Source organism: Strigops habroptila, chromosome 1, assembly GCF_004027225.2.
Source record: "Strigops habroptila isolate Jane chromosome 1, bStrHab1.2.pri, whole genome shotgun sequence".
Classification (NCBI taxonomy): domain Eukaryota; kingdom Metazoa; phylum Chordata; class Aves; order Psittaciformes; family Psittacidae; genus Strigops; species Strigops habroptila.
Genome location: NC_044277.2, coordinates 59,339,474 through 59,359,878, shown reverse-complemented (window position 1 = coordinate 59,359,878; position 20,405 = coordinate 59,339,474). Strand labels below are relative to the sequence as shown.

General features: G+C 44.0%; 1 protein-coding gene across 1 annotated transcript; it reads left to right on the top strand.

The window, feature by feature from the left end:
- Nucleotides 1-7,796: 7,796 nt before the first annotated feature.
- DIPK1C (divergent protein kinase domain 1C) lies at nt 7,797-20,154 on the top strand. The gene is made up of 4 exons (XM_030486421.1): nt 7,797-8,237; nt 13,742-14,419; nt 18,085-18,249; nt 18,940-20,154. Exons 1-4 carry the CDS (start codon nt 8,055-8,057, stop codon nt 19,153-19,155), a joined length of 1,242 nt encoding a protein of 413 aa, XP_030342281.1. The 5' UTR covers nt 7,797-8,054; the 3' UTR covers nt 19,156-20,154.
- The last annotated feature ends 251 nt before the right edge of the window (nt 20,155-20,405 follow it).

Here is a 20,405-nt window from a genome sequence, read left to right as displayed (position 1 = left end):
GGGTCAAAATTAAGGTGTCATTTTTTTGTCTTCAGAAGCCTCTTGCTAAGGATGTGGAAGAGGCACTCCACAGCTCACAAAGTCTTCTGAGGACAGAGACGATTGACAGATGCTGTTGGAGGTAGATAATTAAGGGCTAATAAGGATAGAAAGGGTAAACCATTGAAGAATAAGGAGAAATTAAAAAATGTAAGTAGGGAAGAAAATGGGATTTTACTGAAAAAAAATGACAGAAAAAAGAAGACAGGAAAAGGATGACAACACATCACTTCAGGGGAAAAAAAGAGAAAAGTAATGCCAATCTAATTACAAGAAGTTCTGGAGCCGAAGCTTCATTATACAAAGGCATTTTTCAAGCTTATATGAAGTTCTGCTTTTAAGAAAGGACAAAATGTTGATTACCATTTGCATAAGTGTAGATAGGGACAACAGGGTAGCTAACTTGAGTGGGGGGGTTTGTAATCACACACCCTTAAAGCTGAAAGATACTTATAGTGCTGAAGCCAACTGAAAACCTTGGGATGACTCCCGCTAACTGCAGTGACCATTGGCTCCAGCCCATAACGAATTTGTTCAAAAGATACATTATTGCCTTATAAAGCATTTCTCAGTCAATTTAGTTGCTCCCCAAAAGACAGCTCACAAAACCCAGTGTAGCCTGGTAGGAAGAACTGACTCAATGCCAGATTTTAAAATAGCTTAGGAAGAGGTAGAGAGGAATGCTACATCAGATGCAAAGATTGCGCCTGTGGAAGAAGCTATGGAAATCCACTTCTGAGGCTTCTCAGCCATAGACAACTCTGCTTGAAGCAGGAGGCAGTGCTATGGCATTCCTTGTTTATTATATTGGATATTGATGCCTGTGTAGCAGTGACCCCTCTGCTACAAGAACCACTCGGATTCTTGGAGGATGCTTCTATGTAACAGGAGGAACATCATACATCAGGGGCACTGCCACTGCTTAGGTATCTGGACAGGATGTCACACGCAGATTTCTCGCTCAGGCATAACACAGGGGAGTCACTCATCCTAATGGATAATTACCTCGGTGTAATTATGAGATATTTGTTGTAAGCAGTACAGCACCTGAGTTGACTACTCTTCCCTAAACAAATGTCATACAACATTGGATGCGTGCAAACTAACAATACATTACCTAAAGAAAAGCTAATTACTTGCAAAGACTGATAGAAAATTGAATTACATTAATGGATCGTTTTGCTGCTTGTTCCATGCCCAGCCATTCATCATTTGCAAAGAAACTGCAAAGAACAGCTTCAAGGCAACAACTGAAAGTAATTAAGTTTTACAGAACTGATACTGAAAGTCATCCATGATCTTGCTAAATCCTTTTTTTTTTTTTTCCCCTATTTCAGATTTATATTTTTAGAAGAGAATTCAAGAAATGGACATACCCCCTAGTAAAAGAGCTGTGATCTATCACATGTGATAGCTACGTTTCATTTGATTTTTAAACATGGAGTACTATACTACACAGCCCTTGAGCCAATAGAACAAAGCAAAACAATCAAGAAAATGCTATAAATTCAGATTTGCCTATGTCAATGGAGAAAATCAGCACAGATTTTCTTTGGAAGGTCAATTTATAGCTTACAAACCTTGCATGTGCAATATCGAAAGTGTCCACTTGGTGGTCACTTGTGCCTACAACGGGGATGCTTTTTTCCATCTCCAAGAATCAGTTATTTGCTTTCCATTTCTCTTCTAGCAACAGAGAGCACGCAGACCTTTGGGAACAGCTGGGCTGCATTTTAAAATGAATGGCATAACAAGATGCAGGGGTTGGCGATCTTCGATCACTCTTGCCTGTGAAACAAATTTAAAATCAGCCTAGTGCAAATTCCTAACATAAACTCACTTTAGAGAATCTGCAGCCATAAAGCTGGACTGATTCTAATCTCTGTGACAGCATGGTAACTTTTCAGACAGTATCAACCATAAAAACATATTCTTAATACACTGGAATATATTATCTAGCCATTGGACTAGGAAAGATGACACTTAATTTCTTACTCTTTTGAGCTACCACATATCTAAATGACCACAGTCTGTGAATTCCATATGTATATTGTAAAATATTCTGCCTATTTGAATGACCTTAGATCACTCACATAAATAACAGTGCAATTCAAGAGGCCAGAGGGAATCAGCTTATTAGATGGTGTCGGGTTTTTTTTCTTTTTACATAACCTTAGTGCAACTTCAAAATATTTCTAGAATCACTTCAGACACTCATAAAGGGAGGCTACAAAGAGCCAGATTCAGTATTGGCATAATGAGACACTTGGCCTGAACTTGGTGCAGAGAATAGAAACTGCATCTAGAAAGACTGCAAAAGAATCACAGCATTTTCCCTTCTTTGTCCTCCCTTTCACACACTGTGGACAGACATACAACGTGCCACACAGCAGCAGGATTTGTTCTGCACCCTCTAGGCTAGAAAAATTGTTCTTATGTCACTGACTCCAATTCCAGGTGAGGACAATTCCACTTATAATTCCACTTGCAAACTGATTAAGTCTCATCTTACAGCTAATAAAGCTACTTTTTCCTGTTGGTGACTGGTAGCATGAACAGACAAAAATGGAGCAGGGAAGCAATAGGCAATGCTGTGTTTGGTATCATTTTTGGTACGTGGACAGAAATTCCAGGATGTTTTTACATCTTGATTGCTCCATCCAATCTGAAGAATTGCAAGCATGCCACAACCTGCCACAGTCATTGCCAAGGTATCTCACTGGCTTCTTCAGGCAATACTGTTTCCAAAGGAGAGGGAAAAGCCAGCATGAAGTTAATAAAGAGATTAATTGGAAGGGGATATATGAGAAGAGCAGGACAATTAAAATTTGCAGTGTGGGATCCAGAAAGTGGTAAAAGGGAAGGAAAAAATAAGAATCCTTGGCTTTCATGGGCAACTATGCCTAAGAAATATGTGCTGAGAGTAGAAAGCAAACAGGACAAAATTTATTACAAATTCTTTATTCTATATATATGTGGAAAAGCTTTTTCTGTCTAAATGCTTTCCCTCGTTTAAATCAGTGAATTACTCTAGGCTTTTCCCTTGTCCACAAAGCTATACTCTATATGTTATATTGTGCCATTTTTCTGCTTCTGGTTTGCAATGTGACCCAATAAACTCACTGCACAATGATGCAATAAAACTTCTGTGAGTAGTTTGCAACATATTCTTTTTGATTAATGGCATAAATGAGAAAATACATTTGGATTCCTCTGGTAGACTCTGCAGGGGAATTTTACTGCTTATAGAGCATGTTCAAACCTACGTCAAACCTTGTGATGTTTTTCAGTAACTCAGCTTTGCCACAGGAAATCAGAAATACATATTTATATGTTAAAATATATTTCCAAGGTAGATTTGAAGAGCACTTGAAAGTTTCCTGAGCTTCTAGCAGGAAAATAGGAGGGTCATGTGTGCCCTGTGAAAGATGAACAGAAATGTACCCTATTTCTGTAGACAACCTTGTGCTAATGACAAAAGGTGATGAAATCAATCAAACAGAACAATAATTCCTAACGAACCAGTTTTACATTTCATTAACTTGAGTGCCAAGGTAGTTCTTAATGACAGATTTATTTTCTTTCTCTTAAACTCTCATAAAGAATTACGTAATTAGGAAAATAAGGACTAACAGCCTGACACAATTCGAGCCTTTGCAACTCAGTTTGTGTCTGAAGACAGTGAGAAATGTGTAGTCTCAGCAGCTCCTCAAGCTGGGCTCCTCATGGTCCTGGCTTGAGGAGCTGCTGAGCCCACATGTAGGTAGACAGTACAGGCAGACATCATGCCAGGCTCCTCTGCCTGGCCTTGCCAAGGCATCTTGCTCCTGCCCACTGAAGCCCATGGTTATTCCAGCTCTGAACTGTCACTGGTGATGAGCAACTTTGTGATGTGCCCAACACTGCCGTGAAGAGGAGACCAGCTTGATGTTGTCATCATGCTCTCAGCAGTAATTCAAATGCTTCAGCAATTTAGTTGGGTAGGAACTAATAGAGGGTTATTTTTTCTGCCCTTGATGTCGCTTGCTTTAATTCGACTTCTACTAATTAATTTTCATCGAGCTTAATTCTCAGTTAAAATGAGAGCAAGAATATAGCTTCCTTTAGGAATACAAGAATGCAACGTGAAAAAGTCACATTTTAACATATACAGGAAGCAAGGTTTCTCTGATGCAGGTTTTTTTCACAGGAAAATTGTTATGGGACAGAGAGGCACCTAGATACATATTTCACAGAGGATGGGCTAGAACTAACTCTGCTAGTCTGAAGAACCTTGGAGTTTAGGGAAATCTAAAACTAATTTTGAATTTTGCAGCTAGTAACAGATTGTTATTAAAGGCTAAGCCCCCTGATCCTAAAACACCTAGGCTTTTATCTTTTCCTGAACCCAAGCTTCCTGGGTCAATTCTTGGTCTGTTCTGAAGATGTCCATATATATATATACACTGGTACGTCCATATATGTATCTGTACACGCTCATACGTTTACCAGGCTTGCCCAACTTTTCACTCCCACTAAAGTCAATGGGATATTTGAAAGTTCAGAGACTGAACAACTAGGTTCAAACCTTTCCACTGTCTGAATGCTGTATCAAAATCTTTTGGGAAGACAGGGCTCTATTCTCTGCAAATGGGACTTACCATATAATGAAACCAGTAAACAGTCAAGTGTGAGTGTCACACAACTTTCATTTGCTTCATTAGGTTCCCTTCCTCCTGTACTTTTATTTTGTATTAAAGCTGTTAAAAACTTTATTAAAACTAGATATTCTTAGTCTGTTTCTCCTTATTGCATAATTTCAAGGCAGCAGACACCTGTATGTTAGGGATAGAATTGCACTTGCTATGTGTAGCAGCTGTTCCCAAACTAAAGAGAAGGACATGGGAACCTTACGCACCCCCAAATCCAGTGAATTTTAGCTGGTATCTTAAGAAGAAATAAAAAGCATACTCAGAAACCTGCGGGTGCTGCCTGCTGGGCTAACTACCCTGATGCAGCTCCCAAGGAAGCAGTGGAAGCATACTGCTGAGGTGAAAATGGGGACAGGACTGTTCCTTTCAGCAAGCATTTCCATTTAGATCACCTTATCTGCAAGACTGCATTGCATCCTAAAGCTACAGACATCCAGCACGGCTGAGCCAGTGGGACAGCTCTGCCTCCAGCATCCCCGAGCTCCTGGCCCTGCAGCAGCCCTATTGGTGTGCCTGTAGCCATCCTCTGGGCTTTCTAACCCATCTGAAAATAATCTCAGCAAAAAGCAACTTTACAGATCTCTGTCCAGGCAGTGAGCAGAGAGAACTGGGCAACCAGACATGTCTTTCACTAGGGGAAGGGACTGGACGAGGCAGGCAAGACCAAGAGGGAAACAGGGAGGTGATGATGGAAGAGGAGGAGGGAACATGCTTGTTTCTTTCAGTAGCAATCAGAGCAACTCAGCCACGACACCTAGCCAGATCTGGTCTCCATCTTTGTTCCTAGCTCAAAGAAAGGAGTAATTACTATTTGTTTTCAGAACCATCATTAAAACAAATGATACATACACAGGATTTCATGGACATGAAATAATAGTATGTAATATCCTTTGGGACATGCTGACGTACAGAGAAGTCAATATTCACATTTGAAAAAACAAAGTATAAAATAGATACAGTTTTGGTAGTGTCTAAACTGTTAGCCAGACAGCTTAGGACCAAGCAGTACGGAGATATTCTGATGCTTGGCTTTCCCCCACCAGCTTTGTCCCTTTTCCATGAGGGACACACCTCCATCCGTCTCAGGATGGTTCCTGACATAGGCATAGCAGATCTGCAGTTTTACCTCCTAGACAGCAGCCAGTGATGGCTGGCTGTGTTAAAGCTAGCTAGTACTCCCTACAGAGGAAAAGCTAAGCAACTGTCCCTCTTGCCCTTCCCCACTCCATGCCATAGGAATTTCCAAATGAACATCCAAAAGTGGCCAGAGACAGCTTCTGACAATATTTTGTATCAGGCTGAGAAACAGGATTAAAAATTTTCAGTTCCTGGTTGCCCAGTCAGTCTTTCTGGCTTGCTACATTTCCAAAAACCAGCCTGTATTATCAGTGCCTCAGAGGAAGCTTCCTTTCACGAAAAGGACCAGGAAACATATTAAAAATATAAATATTAAATATTAAAAGGATGGCCAAAGACAGTCCCTGCCGATGAAGAAATGAGATTGCAGAGAGAGAGAGAGAACAAAACACACTAGTGATAGAAGATGTGGCTAGTGATAATGATTCTGCTTCTGAGACTCTTGGGAGATGAAAGTGGTTTTGCTCTTCTCACATCCCCTCCCCGCTGCCAGCCTCTAGAAAGCTGTAGGATTTTCAGCAGTATTTTTCATCTTTCCATTTTCTTTTCTGCCGTAGTCTGCCTTCTGCTTGGAAGCTGTTTTTCAAGCCCTGCTCTGCCATGCAGGGGGGATTGCACTGACCATGCAGAAGGTGTGCACAGCAGCAGGTTTGCTGCACCCATGCTCTTCCCCTTGCTGTTCTGAGAGACAAAGTTCGATCATGTCACTAGACACATCTTTCTTTTTAACAGGTTGTACTGGGAGATATTTTTCATTAAGCTGGACATAATGGTACACAACATATATCCCTGAACCCAGCTCTTCACCAGTGAACTTTCCCTTTCTAATACTAAATTAATTTACTAAAAAAATGTGCACCAGAACGACTTGCACATTAAAAGAAGTCTACTGAATTATTCTGCAGTTCTCCAGCCATGCACTAGATTCTGCTATTCTTACTCATTTGGGTAAATAATTTAACTTCCAAGTAGTTTCATTAACTGCAATTCATCTTTCTGCTATGGGGTTGTAAGTAGCTTGAGGTAAACATCAGCACACAGGAAAGAAAATTAATCTGGTCCTTTTTCATTGTATCTGACAGTAAACCTGAATCAGACACCCTTACTGCATGGGGCTGTACTTTAAAATATGAATTTTCCTATTGAAAAAAAATGTGATGGTGAGATGCCAAGTGGTAGTCAAGGGAAAACAAAGTGAGTGTGGTGGTCTAAACAGAGATGGTGAACATCCACACATGGACTGAGGAAAAGATGCCAGCATCCTATTTGCCACACAGGAACAAACATCTGGGTTTTGACTCTGTAGAAACGTTAACTAAATCGAATGTATTAGAGACTGTTGCGCGGAGCTGACCCATCCTTGGAGAGGGACATGACCACAGATGCTCTCTCTGCCAGAGGGCTTGGAGGCAATTTATCGTCCCCAGCGCCCTGGGACCCGTACACTCTGCCCTGCTTTGGGAACGTGTTGGACGGGGCTGCTCCGCTGGCTTCCCCCACTGGCTGCCGAGGGATCCAGGTCTTGGGGTGCCGGGCAGCAGCCAGCCTGCATCTCTGGGACCGGGGTGGCAGGCGAGGCCATGGGAGCTGCTGGAGGCTCAAGGAGTTGCCCTTGCTTGGGGGTGCGTTAGCGAATGGACACCTGAAGCGCTTCTGTCTTCCTCTTTTAGCCCTGGGTGGATATCACTGGAGAAGTTACTCCAGAATAAACAACTTTTTGATTTCTTTTCTCCCTCCCCCCATTTGACGGGAGGCGAAGCTTTCACCAGAAGGAACTGTCCGTCTCCAGGCTGCCTGTTTCCGAGGGTCGGGCAGCCGCCTGGATGGGGCGGGCAGGGTTCCCACAGCCGCCTCCGTCACCCTTCAACCCCCCTTTTATTCTCGGGTGAGAAACTCGGAGGGGAAGGGAGGGGGACGCGGGCAGGAGCCGCCGGGAGGCTGCAGGGGCCGCTTGGCACGGGGAGAGCAGACAAAAGCCGGCGGAACTACGTGGCTTAAATTCAAAAGGGGCGCTCGGGGCTCCGTCAGGGCAGCACCGGCCCGGGGAGCGCGGCGGGAGCGGGGCCGGAGCGGGCGACGGGCGATGGGCGCCGGCGGGGAGCGGGACAGGCGTGCGGGGAAGGGAGCGCGGCCCCCCCGGGGCCGCAGCGGCTGAAGCGGCGCCGCAAGACCAGCCCGGGCGCGACGATGAGGGGCATCCCGGGCTTGAAGCGGCTGCGGCTCAAAATCTGGCGGCGATGCACCCTGGTGCTCCTCCTCTTCTGGGCTGCCTGCTGGGTGGTGGTGAGCGCCCTGCTCTTCCTCCTCCACAGGAGCGTCTTCTCCGAGCGCTGCACGGACGAGAAGAGCCACCGGATCCTGGCGAGACTGGTACGTGCCCCGGCGGGACGCGGGGCATCCCCGGAGGCTGCCCGGCCCATCCCCGGCGGCTGCCAGGCCCGGCAAGCTGAGGCGCGGGGAGTCCGTCGGGGCTGTGGTCAACCGGGCGCTCCTGCCCGGCTCCGGCTGCCCGGGGGCACGGCAGCACCCGGCGGGAGGAGCGGGAGGAGCGGGTGTACGGCTGCCTCCCTACCAGCCTTCCCGGGGCCAGGGCAGGTGCGGGTTGCCGGGCGGTCCCGGTGTGGGGTGCGGGAGCGCTTCCCAAGCACCCCGGAAAGGGCTGCTCGGCATCCCGCACTCTCCGAAGGGGGGAGAAACCTTCCTCCGCGTTGTTTTTTATTGGGTTTTTGTGTTTATTTAGCCGCGAAGGTGTTTGCACAAAAGTCACCTCTCAGAAATGCCACTCAGCTTGTAACGCCTCCTTTGCGTCTGGCAGGGGCTGGCATTTAAGCTGTAGTTATTAAAAATTCAAGAAAGGGCTTGTAAGTATTCATTAAAATCTAAAAAAGAGAAAAAAGGAAAGGAGAAAGGAACAGATTTATAATTGTGCAGGAAACACTTTGAGAAGAGGAGCAGCGTGGGTTTTTGACTTCTGAGTTTAATTTTGTTTCTTAATTAAGATATTTGTAGTGCCAGTGGTTAGGGGAAGGGAGGAATGCTAATGGAAATTAAATCAGAGATTCACAGAATGGTTTAGGTTGGAAGGGACCTTAAGATCATCTAGTTCCAACCCCCCTGCCATGGGCAGGGACACCTTCCACTAGACCAGGTCGCTCAAAGTCCCGTCCAGCCTGGTGTTGAACACTGCCAGGGGTGGAGCAGCCACAACTTCTCTGGACAACCTGTGCCAGGGCCTCAGCATGCTCACAGTGAAGAATTCCTTCCTTAAATCTAAATCCTGGTCTTAATCTTAATCTAATCTAAACAACCTATTACCGCAGCTAGCAACAACTGATTGTACACTTCCCTAAAATTTTGTGTAATGAAGGGAGAGAAGCTATAGGCAGCAGTCCTGACAGCATGTTTTTAATGGTAGTGAGATCCAGTTTCTTTACCCCAGCAGTCGTCTTGAAGTACAGCTGAGCTTGGGACTGCAGCTGAAGGAATGAATCCTGCCTGCTCCTTCCATGGCTGGGAAGGGCACAGGGGTACGGAGGTTCACGGAGCCGCCAAGCTCAGGGCAGTCCAGGCCCTGGTCATCACACTCTCCAGCAAACAAATGCACAGAGACTTGTTGCCGTTCTTCAGTTTGGAGAACGTTAGGCAGGACTTCAAAAGCCCTGGCAGGGATCAGGTTTAGGCACAAGCTTGGAAAGTTGTCTCTGTCACTGTGTGAGAGCTCAGTTTCAGACCCTGCTTCCAGAGGAGCTGAGATTGCTGTGCTCACCTATTTACATAGGTGAATCTTCAACAGCATAGTTAGGGTTTGCAAGCAACAGTTTTCCCAGATGATGTTTGAAAGGTATAGTCTTTTTAGTGGAATGATCAAAAAATGAGCTCATCTTTAACAGCCCCAAAATAAGTCTTTATACATCTTCTGAGCACAGCATGAGTTTCGCAGTTGTAGAAAGTGCAGCTGATCTGTGAAACAAATTATCTGATGGCTTGAGTGTCATGCCTTTTATTAAGCAAAATTTGACTTCCAAGAAAAACTGTTTTACTTGTCATCTGGCATTTTTTCAGTAGGAGATAAGATGACCTACTTTAAGCAAGTGGGTGAAAACTGCATGGTTGCATACACCTGCAAGTGGTATTTCTGAAGGTTTCCTTTTCCTGAGCAAAATGTACATCTGCGCAGCTGTGTACTACACTGGGAAGACTGAAGAAGCATCGGACATTTTGCAGAGACCAACTTTAACTCTCAAAAAATATCGCTTACTCTTTCCTAACACCTGCCTCATCTTCATTCACACTGAACACACTAAATCATAGCAATCAATTTCTGTTTTCTCCAGAGAAATAAATTAATCCTGTTGCCTTCCAAAGCCTTGCTCAGTATTGCATTTACGTAGGAGAAGTACTTGATGACAAGGCAGGACTCAGTCTCCGGCCTGACTGATGGGGGTACAGTAAGTTATTTAAACTTACATAAATCCTTAGCTGGGTTTACATTAACTTAAAATTATATGCTAATTTAAACCCAGCTTTTTTAACTTATCTTGATAAGTGTATAGAGATAGTCAAAATTATGTAGCCAATTTTAAACAGAAACAGATTATGAAGTCTAAACCATGCTTGTGTTTGCATTTTTGTGCAGTATAGCTGCTTTTCTATAAGGCTTTTGGCTTAGTATCACTTTCATATTTTAGTTTTAAAAATCTGGCACTTCGAGCATTGAAAGGGCGCTCGTTAGGTAGATTTAAAACTGTCTCATCAACAGAACTCAGAATGCAGTCATTAAGACAGGAATAACTGTGTGAAGGGCCATTTCTGGAACTTTTTTTTTTTTTTGGGGAATTGATTCATTTTATCAGCAGTGATGATATGAAATCTTGTATGGTGAAGCTTGCAGTTAGTGCAAAGGTTCCTGGATTGGTAAATAATAAACAGACCATCTTTTCATGACAGGGTAATCTGAATCACCTGGTTAAATGTTCTCAGTCCACCAATATGTGTTTTAATACAGTAAAATGCAAGCCAGTACACCAGGAACCACAGGAGTACAAGCTATGCCAATAGGATGGAAGACTGTCTTGTAAAATTCTATGACTTTTGAAAGGACATAGGGGTCAAATAATTGCTTCAATATGAAGTACCAGTGCAGGCTGTGCCTAAAAGGCTGAGATAATTGCGGAATGTCTCCAAAAAGAAGTAGGGAAGGGCTGTTGGCTATCTTTGTGGCACTGGACAACAGCATTCAGTTCTGATGTCTGTCCTTCCAAGGCTAGAGGACAGGAAAATGAAGAGAAGAAATAGAGAGTGAATAAAAACACAGAAATCATCCAGGGGCTGCAGAAATAAGGATGATTGTGGGAGTGAGCTAAGCTTGCTTAGTGTACTATGCTTATGGCAAACATAAAACAGTTAAAGTTGGAATAATGGGGGGGATAGTGAGGATGCGAAGGTGCAGTCAGTCTTTTGTAGGTTACAATGAACAGAAAGCTGAGAAGATTTTTAAAGTTATTGAGTGACTCACAACTCACTACGCTTTGCGAGTGTAGAGAGACACCTTGAAAATTATTCAAACTTCTTGACTGCTTATTTGAGGAAGCCTTGAATGGTGACCAGCAGAGAGCGTTACTTCTGGAAGGCTGACCTGTGTTTCACCACTGTGGGACCAAGAAATCTTTAGTCAAGCCTCCTTTCACAGGTCCCAGTTTGCAGAACACCACACACGTTCAGTGTAAGAAGAATCCGATTCAGAGACTTGTTTGTTAGATACTAGGTTAATAATCAAAGACTTATGGGCTCAACTGGAACAGCAGACAAGTCCTAAACTGCAGCCAGGTTCAAGAATGACTCATCTCTTATGTCTGGGAAATGCGAGACTGTTTTTCCACAACTATTTTTTTTCATTAATGTCATTAAGATTGATGTGATGGCAACATGAGAAAATAAGCTGCGTGTTCACATGTTTGACTACAGGTCTTCTGGGCATGTTTTCTTCTAGATGCCAGAGGTTCCATGCAGGTGGGCCATCTAAGAGTGAACTTGATGGACTACAGTAAAATTGTGCACAGGGGCAAGTGTTCACCCCTGTGGATTCAATTACAGGACTAAGTCCTATATTGTCTTACTGTAGCAGAAGAAGAGTTAGGTTGTGCGGTCAATAGGAAAACAACGATTTTAAATGTGATTATACTTATGCTCCAAAGAAACCCCCCAAAATTCCTTCAGTTTGTAATCTTTGTAAAATCACTTTCCAGAAGTCCAGATAGTAATAACTGCTCTCAAGAAAATTACATTTCCTCCTTAAAAAGGGAGCATAAGTTTGTGTTACGTTCATAGGAATAGATATTCAAAAGCAAGAAGATTCATATGCATACTCTGAAGCCTGTGGACAGCCCAGTAAGTCTGCTGGGCCACCCTAATGTGGATGTGCATGCAGATACATGTGTTTCATACATATATATCACCCTGGATGCAGGTTCAGGGTATTCGTGCTAAAGACTGCTAACCTGGCTCTCCTTGCTGGAATTGAATGTTCTTATTTGGCCCATGAGATCATCAGAGTATAAATAAATTTTATGCCTGTCTGAACTGCCCTCGGTAAGCAGTTTTAGTCAATTTATCACCATTCCTGGATTTTGGACTTAATCCTCCACCCATTCCCCGGTGTCCTGTTTAAGGTTCGACTCTGAATATTGCCTGGCATCAGAACATATTCCTCCGGTGCACATCTTAGAGTCCGTCCTAAGTAAATACATCATTTGTGTTTTGTCATCATGTTTCTTGCGTATGTAACAGCAAGTCACAAATGGGGTGGGACTCAGGCAGCCGTTGCAAGTGCTCCACACACACAGGGAGCTGCCAACTTGTTTAAATGAAGGTTCAAATGCTAGAAAGCAATGAGGAAGGCTGACACTGTCAAGCTGCCTCCCAGATGTTTGGCTTTCTACATCACCACAGTCTATTCTCCTTCCACTAGGGACCTCTGTTCATCCCCTCTACTGGTTCGCCCAAAGCAGTCCCTGCAGCTGCACTTCTGAATGCCCATAGGAATATATTGACTGCCTACACTTTTGGAAATGATGATATGGAAACAATTATGGGTCAAGGGAAGGACTGGTGAGGGATTCCTTGCAGTTCTTGTATGAGTTTGCAGTGACCATTTAACTATCAAGCAACGGTTCCCATGTTTCCACAGGCTGATTTTTTTTTCCCAGTTAAAATAAAAAAAAGTATTTAAGCAATTAATATTGAAACATCACTTCTCATAATTACACATAAGAACTGAAAAGTCATTTTGTTTTACAGCATTTACATACTTAAAAATTCCGAAAGCTCTTGGTTCAAGAGGCATTGAGCGCAACCTCTGTGCTTTGTGATAGTTCAGAGGGAGGTTCTTACAGCTTCATCCAGGGCATGTTGGGTGCAAGGCTAAAACATGCAGGGCTGTGGGAGATCCCAGTAATCCAGTTACCCATGGATTTTCCTGTAGTTTAAGGGGGGATGTCTAAGTTATGCTGCCCTGAACCTCCCAGAAAACTCCTGCATTACACTGGAAATAATCTCCTGTGCCTTAAAGTGTTACAGCCCAGAATCTCCCATAGCACAGCCAAGTGTGTTCAAAGGTTGTCTCACTGAATTCATATGTGTCAAGAACTGTCCTTTACCATCCCAAGAATCCCTGTTTTGAAGCAAGACCATTGCTAGTAAAAGGTCTCTATAGACTTTCGAGAAAACATTCGATCACCCAGTGGTTGTAGGAGGTGTGTTCTTGCAGTACGGCTGCAAGCCTCTCAAGCTTAGAACTCTTTCTGACTGTTTGCCTTTCTTCTGTGTGGTCCATGGGCATATGGTCCTGCTATGAATATTCTGCTCTTTCTTTCCAGTGTCTTGACTACAGCAGTGGAGCCCTGACTGGTGACCTCTGTGAAGACCTGTGTGTGGCACAGAATCTCGTGTATAAACACTGCCTTTACTATGACAGAGGTAAGAAGGTCATCCAGGCTGACTGGAGAGGGCAGCCCATCATCCTGAAATCCAAGAAGGAAATCTTCTCCAGCTACCAGCATCTCAGCATGCTAGAAGAGGTGGAAACAGAGGATATTCCTGAAACAGAGCTTCTGCTGATGGTAGCCTTGGAGGTCAAAAATGTCCTGGGGCTAGAACTGTCTAACAATACCATGGGGCCCCTGTGGACAAGGAAGAAGGGACCACACTGGAAAGCACAGGTGGCCAGCATGTGGTCCTTGCTCCAGCAAGAAGAATATATCTACTTTAGTTTGCTGCAGGACTTCAGCAAACACGTGCTACGAATTATTGGCTCCTGTGGACACTTCTATGCTGTGGAGTATCTCACAGCTGGACATGCCTGGCACAAAACTCTTTTTCCCTTGGAAAATGTGGTCAGTCCCGCCTTCACTGGCCATAGAAGCAGAGTGAGAGCCATCATTGACATTGCACTCAGCTTTCTGGACATGGTGCAGCATTTTGATAATGATTTCTCTCACCCACTTCACCTGTGTGACATCAAACCAGAAAACTTCGCTATCAGGCATGATCTCACGGTAAGTTGGGTCTCTGGGGTGGTGTTGCAGCAGTTTGAGGTCAAATTCTAGTGTAAATGACACTAGAAGTGTAAAAATGACACTTTTCGTCCAGCTTTTGGCCAAGTTTTTGCAAAGCCAGTGCTTTTACAAGCGACAGGGGAGATTCTCCACTGCTTCTCCTCTTTGTAATTTGTGCAGCCACATGTCAGAGCACTAAATCCTGCTGCTTGTTTTGAGAATGGCTTGCTCAGTTCTGGTTTGCTTCACCTCCTCAACAGCACCAGTACAAACGGGGTCCCTTGGATGTGGTGAGGGATACCTCCTGAAGGCAAGGAGATCTCAAAAGCTGTACATGAAGATGTAATTTGAATCACAGCAAGTATTTCTGGTAGTGAGTGGTGCTGAAAGGAAAAACTGTCTGAATTTGAAAGTTAAGGCTGAATTCTCTGTCCTGACACAGTGGGGAACTGCCCCATCCAAACCCACACATTTGCACTTTAGTGTTCAGCTTATCTGGTCTGAAAATGATCCAAGGATAGCAACATGAAACTCGCTGGCACTGTTACTCTCTGTCTTCTCAGCTGTAACTCAGACCTGAATAGCTATGCGTGTTTTCCAAGTAGTGACGTAGCTCAGCACCACATTGCTGCAGGTATCTTGCATTCACTCTGCAGACAGAAATTCCACTGGTTTCAGTGGGAATTGTGTATAGGGATTGGAGGCACTGTGCCATAAGTAAGTGTTAGAAGTAGCCTCACAATTTGCAGTGACATCAGTGGAGTTTCTGCACTCTGAGTGAATGCTATTTTCAGTACTCACTGCGTGTTAATATAAAATCATCTTCAGAGTATTAGACAAACATTGCCTAAACATTTAGCCATTAAGGGCAATTAGAGTGCTTCTCTTTCACCTTCCCTTCCCTCCCATTGTTTATTCAGGTGCAATACAGCAGCTGAGCAGGGAATGTGAGGAGCTACAGCAAGAAACTACAAGTGTACTAGTACTTAGGCAGAGTGGGGTACAGCAGGGATTTCTCAAGGCAGGCTCTGCCCATCCTTTTCAGTTAAGCAGAACTGTGACTGCATGTGGCTGAGCACACACCAGAGCATCTGTTTTACAGCCTACTTACAGGACAAGAGGTTTCATTTAGGAAAAGAGAAAGAATACTGGATGTGTCTTTCCTTATGAGTCCTTTTGGTAAGGCTTGCTTCTCCAGGATCTTCCTGTGAGTTCTGGGGTTCAAAGAGACGGCGGTCACCTTCTGGTGGAGGAAAATGTTCTAATTTAGTACTTTCTAGGAGAATTCATTAAAGAAAAAGTGAGTGGCAGCTCATACATGGCTCTCCCAGTTGTACATCACTTACAGCTTGTTCATATCACCCATTATCACCCCAGTGGGCTGGGAGGCAGGAGACACACACAGCCAGGATGGGACAGAGAGATCTGATTGGTGAAGAAGGAAGGAGAGTGGGAAGCAGAAACTCTAGATGGTTTTACCAACCAGTTCCAGAATACAAGAAGGCAGTCTCTTTTTTGTCCCTTATGTTTGTTTTAAACAATTTTTTCACTTTCTTGTACCCTATATAGGATAATAACAAACACCCATAATAGTACCACTATTCCTCATCCCCATAATAAAGACTGCTAATGCTCAAAGAAATGTGCCTGGAGCTCAATAGTTTTACTTTGAGGATTATTCTCAAATGGTGAGGATAAGCCTCCAGCCCTCACTCCAGCCTTTACATGTTGTTATTGCAGCACGAAGGGGAGAGATCGCTGCCTGGTAGATCATCCAGGAGAATTTTAAGCTGCCATGGAGCTACAGACTGGGGAAGAGGTCTGTGTGAATATAGTGGTCTGTTAGAAATATTACAGCACCTTAAACATGACTTTAAATCAGTTGGGTCCTTCCTGCATTTCCTTAGGTACTTTCATCATCAATTACAATCATAACAAACCCCACCAAAACATATCTGTTTATAGGTAGAATGTCATCCAAATCTATCTTCGCAGGGTCTGGCTGGATGCCCACACATTTTTGTAACAGATGAACTTCAGTGAAAACACTGAACCCTTTGGCAGTAGCACTTTTGGGAACCAGGGCTGGTTTTCCTAGAGGGGCAATCAATCAGGTTGTCAAAAGTGCTCAGTGCTGGCAGAAACCCCACCTGGGAGCTGATGCAGCAACCCTAGGACTGGAGAAACCTTCCAAAGAAGTGAACAGCAAAACTGCAGAGAGCTTAAGGAAGTAAAGAAGAAAAGAAAAGAAGAAATTGCCTGTCCAAACGTGTAAAATTCCTTAGGCTATGTCATTAACAAGCTCTCCAAGAAGCTTAAAAATACTTTTTTTTTTTGAGCTAGGCTTCATCTCTTTTTCCACAGGGAAAAAGGAGTAGAATAAAATGAAGATTAGACTGAGTTCTTTCTTTTGCCTGTGAAAGGTTTATTTGGCCTTCTACCAGACCAGACATCTTTTGTTCCTGTGGTTGATCCAGATGCTGCTCCAGCCACACAGTTCAGCTTCCCCTGTTATCTGGGAGGTTGAATCCTAAAATATGAGACTACAGTTTGAGCCTAAGTAACTCTGTTTTGCCCAGGTCTCAGACGTTTCCCCCACCAAGATATGTGTCCACTGCTGCAAAGGAGCGTCTCTGCCCATGACTGTCAAGTGTTAAGTGCAGCTCTGAACCTACGCTGTTGCTGCATCCATCCATCATGCTGAAGGCAGGATGCGTTCACTGTGGTCACCCACAGCTTGTGTCGCATCAAGCAGCTGCCATCACATTACTTGCTTCCTTTCTTTCCCTCTTTATTCCTGTGATTTTTTTAGGGGAGGTATTCACGGGTGGAGTGGTGCTTGGCAGAAACTGAGGCTACAGCCCTTCGCTCCCAGAGCGGTCTCAAACCTAGCATGAGCAGCAGCCCTGCAGACCTCTCTGTGCTGTGTATTCACTGTTTAGCAAGCCTTGTGTCAGGGTGAGAAAAGTGGTTGATCCTTTCAGTCCTTGCTTTTCCTGCTTAGACCAACTGCTGGCTGGACTCTGTTATGTTTCTGGACAACTAGAAAAGAACCGTGCACAGCAAATGAGTCAAACCATAGAAACAGGACCAGGCAAAGCCAGTCCCAGCTGTCAACAACCTCAGGGATCTCTTTCTACAGCTGAACAGACTCGAGCCCACTAAAGGCAATGGTAGGTTTGCAGGAGCTGTAGCAGACATAGGTAGTTCTGTGCATCCCACTGCTCCTCTCCACTGTGGTAAAGTCAAGAGTTTAGTTGGAATGGTGGATTGTGAAATGATACCATCTGGCCTGTGGATAATTTTGCACCATCATATAATTAAAATGTTGAGGTGCCATCTGCATACGCTGCAACAAGAAGTAAATTAATCTTCAAGTTGGAAGTCCCAATACAGTTGACCTCAGGGATGCATACTGGCCACAAATCATTTTGCTTTTCCTGGTGTCATAAGCATTGGCTGTTTTTGTTTAAAAGGTGGTATTTATGAGACTTGCGCAGCCCAGTTAAGCGAAATAAAGCCCTTTCATTGTGATCCCAGTTCCCTGTTGGCAGATGCTCTCAACACAGCATTTCCAAAAGCAAGCAGCAAGGAACACTTGCTCAGCCCTGTCCCACAAGCTGTGCTGTGCTGTGCTGGATCTGATGGGTTGTTTTGATCCACAGGTGGTGGCCATTGATGTGGATATGGCCTTTTTTGAACCCAAAATGAGAGACATCCTTGAACAGAACTGCACAGGAGATGAAGACTGTAATTTTTTTGATTGCTTTTCAAAGTGCAATCTGAAAATCAGAAAATGTGGAGCACAGAGAGCCAATAACAACTTGCAAGTGAGTAGACACAGCTGCTTTATGCATCCATTTCTTTTAAAGTCACATTGACTATAAAATGTATGGTATGTACTAGGAGACTGTGAGACAAAGACAGTCATGTTTTTAAGTGTGGCCATGTAAGCGCCAGTCCTGCTCAGAAATCCCATCTTGGGGCACGCAAGCAGATCTTTATACTCACTAGTGTTTATTTGCCATGGTTTTGTGTAGCTGGTAGCCCCACGCCTCAGATAACAGAGTGAAGGAAGTAGGGACAGGGGATTAGCATTACTGTCTTCACTAATGGTGAAGCCAGGACTGCCTGGGTGTAAGCAGTGGCTGCAATTCTCCACATTACAGATGTAGCACGTGGATGTAGTGGAAAGGGGAATCCATGGGGTTCTTGGCCTGCAGTGAGGTGTGTAATAGCTCACCCAGCTTGTGCTGGTGCGAGGCCATGGCGCAGCAAAGAGGCTGGGGGTCCATAGCTTGGCAGCCTTTTGCCTGCTGCTTCTACACCCTCCCCACTGGTCATGCAGAAGTGTGAGAGCAGTCTGAGAAGAAGAGCAATTCCTCATCCTTTGTGGATGCTCCTTTTCTATACCTTCCTGTCTGAATGGCTGGAGGCATTCTGGATCCAGCTGATATTTTGCTACAGTACATTAGCTGTAGCTCCTGAAAAACAACAGTCTGCTCTTTTCCTTTCCTCAGGTAATTTGTGACAAAATATTCCGTCGCTGGTTTTCCCCAAGTCTCCGAGGGCCATCGGTTTCCCTCCCCCTGCAGCTGCAGCTGCAGAAGGCTGTGCAGGAGTGTGCCGAGCCGGGGCACATGGGTGCTGCTGGGCACCAGAGGACTCTGAAATCTCTCTCCGAGCTATACCACCTGCTTCAGGTCTCTCAGCAAGAACTACAAAGAGCAGAGTAGAGACAAAACGCAGAACTGCAAAGGCCACATCCCAGCCCACTGCTAAGGGACACTGAGTATGAGGCAGTCTGTGTTTTCTTTCTCCTTTCTTCCATCCCTTCTACCCGTTGTATTACATTTACAGCACCGATTGTTTTTCTCCTATGCAAATGAAATTCATGGCTGCAGGTGCAGCACGTCCTGTTAATATCTTTTCAAGTGTGAAATTGTTTTATATTACCTGGATTCTGTTCTTCCTTTTTTTCCTGAGCTAGCCCTAGCCCTGTCCATCAGCATTCAGCACATTGCTTGCTTACCAAGAGCTGTAGTCACTACTCAGATAACATCTGAGTGCAGAGCTCAGAGTGAGGATGCATTTACAGAAGAAAAGTGTAAGTAAGTGCAGTAAAACTAATATCAGTAATTAAAATAGTAAGTGGGGGGGGTGTGGATAAGTACATACATTGTGTTTGGTTTAATTTCTTGGTAGAATGAGGGGGTTTTTAAGTAGGGACAGAGTGCTCAGAGTGAAGAAAATATCTCAAATAGAGAAATGTATTGTCACACGAGTCAAGAGTTTCTTCTGTACAAAGCAGTCTTTTCTGATGTCCCCAAGTGCATTTTTTCTGGTGTGTTGTATTACCTGTGCCATAGTTATCTTTCTTGGGAGAAATTATATAAAGGTACTTAGGACTTTTCTAGAGCAAAATACCCTTGCTGAATTCCCATGTGGGTACTCATATTCTGCAGTGGAAAGGTATGAATAATGCCACTGCATTTTCCCATATGAACAAGCCTTGAGGCACTTGTACATCAGAGTACTTGATAAGAAGCACTCCTTTGCCAGAGAGCAGAATTACCCAGGAATGCCAACAATCTGTCCTTTGCACTGAACAGAACAATATCCAGACCAGGAGTTTTCTTACACAGTATTTTTTTAACAAACTAAATCAAAAATTCTGTAAGAATTCATTATTTTGCAATAGGTTACATAAATAAAGATCCCTTGATTAACTTAAAGGTATTAACTTTGCCTTTCAAATGTGTGTAGCTGTGGCTGGAGAATCTTAACACACAGGTTCAGAAGATACTGCACGTGTTTGGGCCCAGTGCTGGGCAATATACCTAGGAGCTGGTTATGGCATGAAGACATTAAAAAGCTCACAAATAGAAAAACTAACAGGTTATGAGAGCCCTCAGCTCAGAAGGACTCGCCAGTGTGAAGACTGGCAATACTGGTTTGTGGATGTGAGACACAGAACAACACCTAA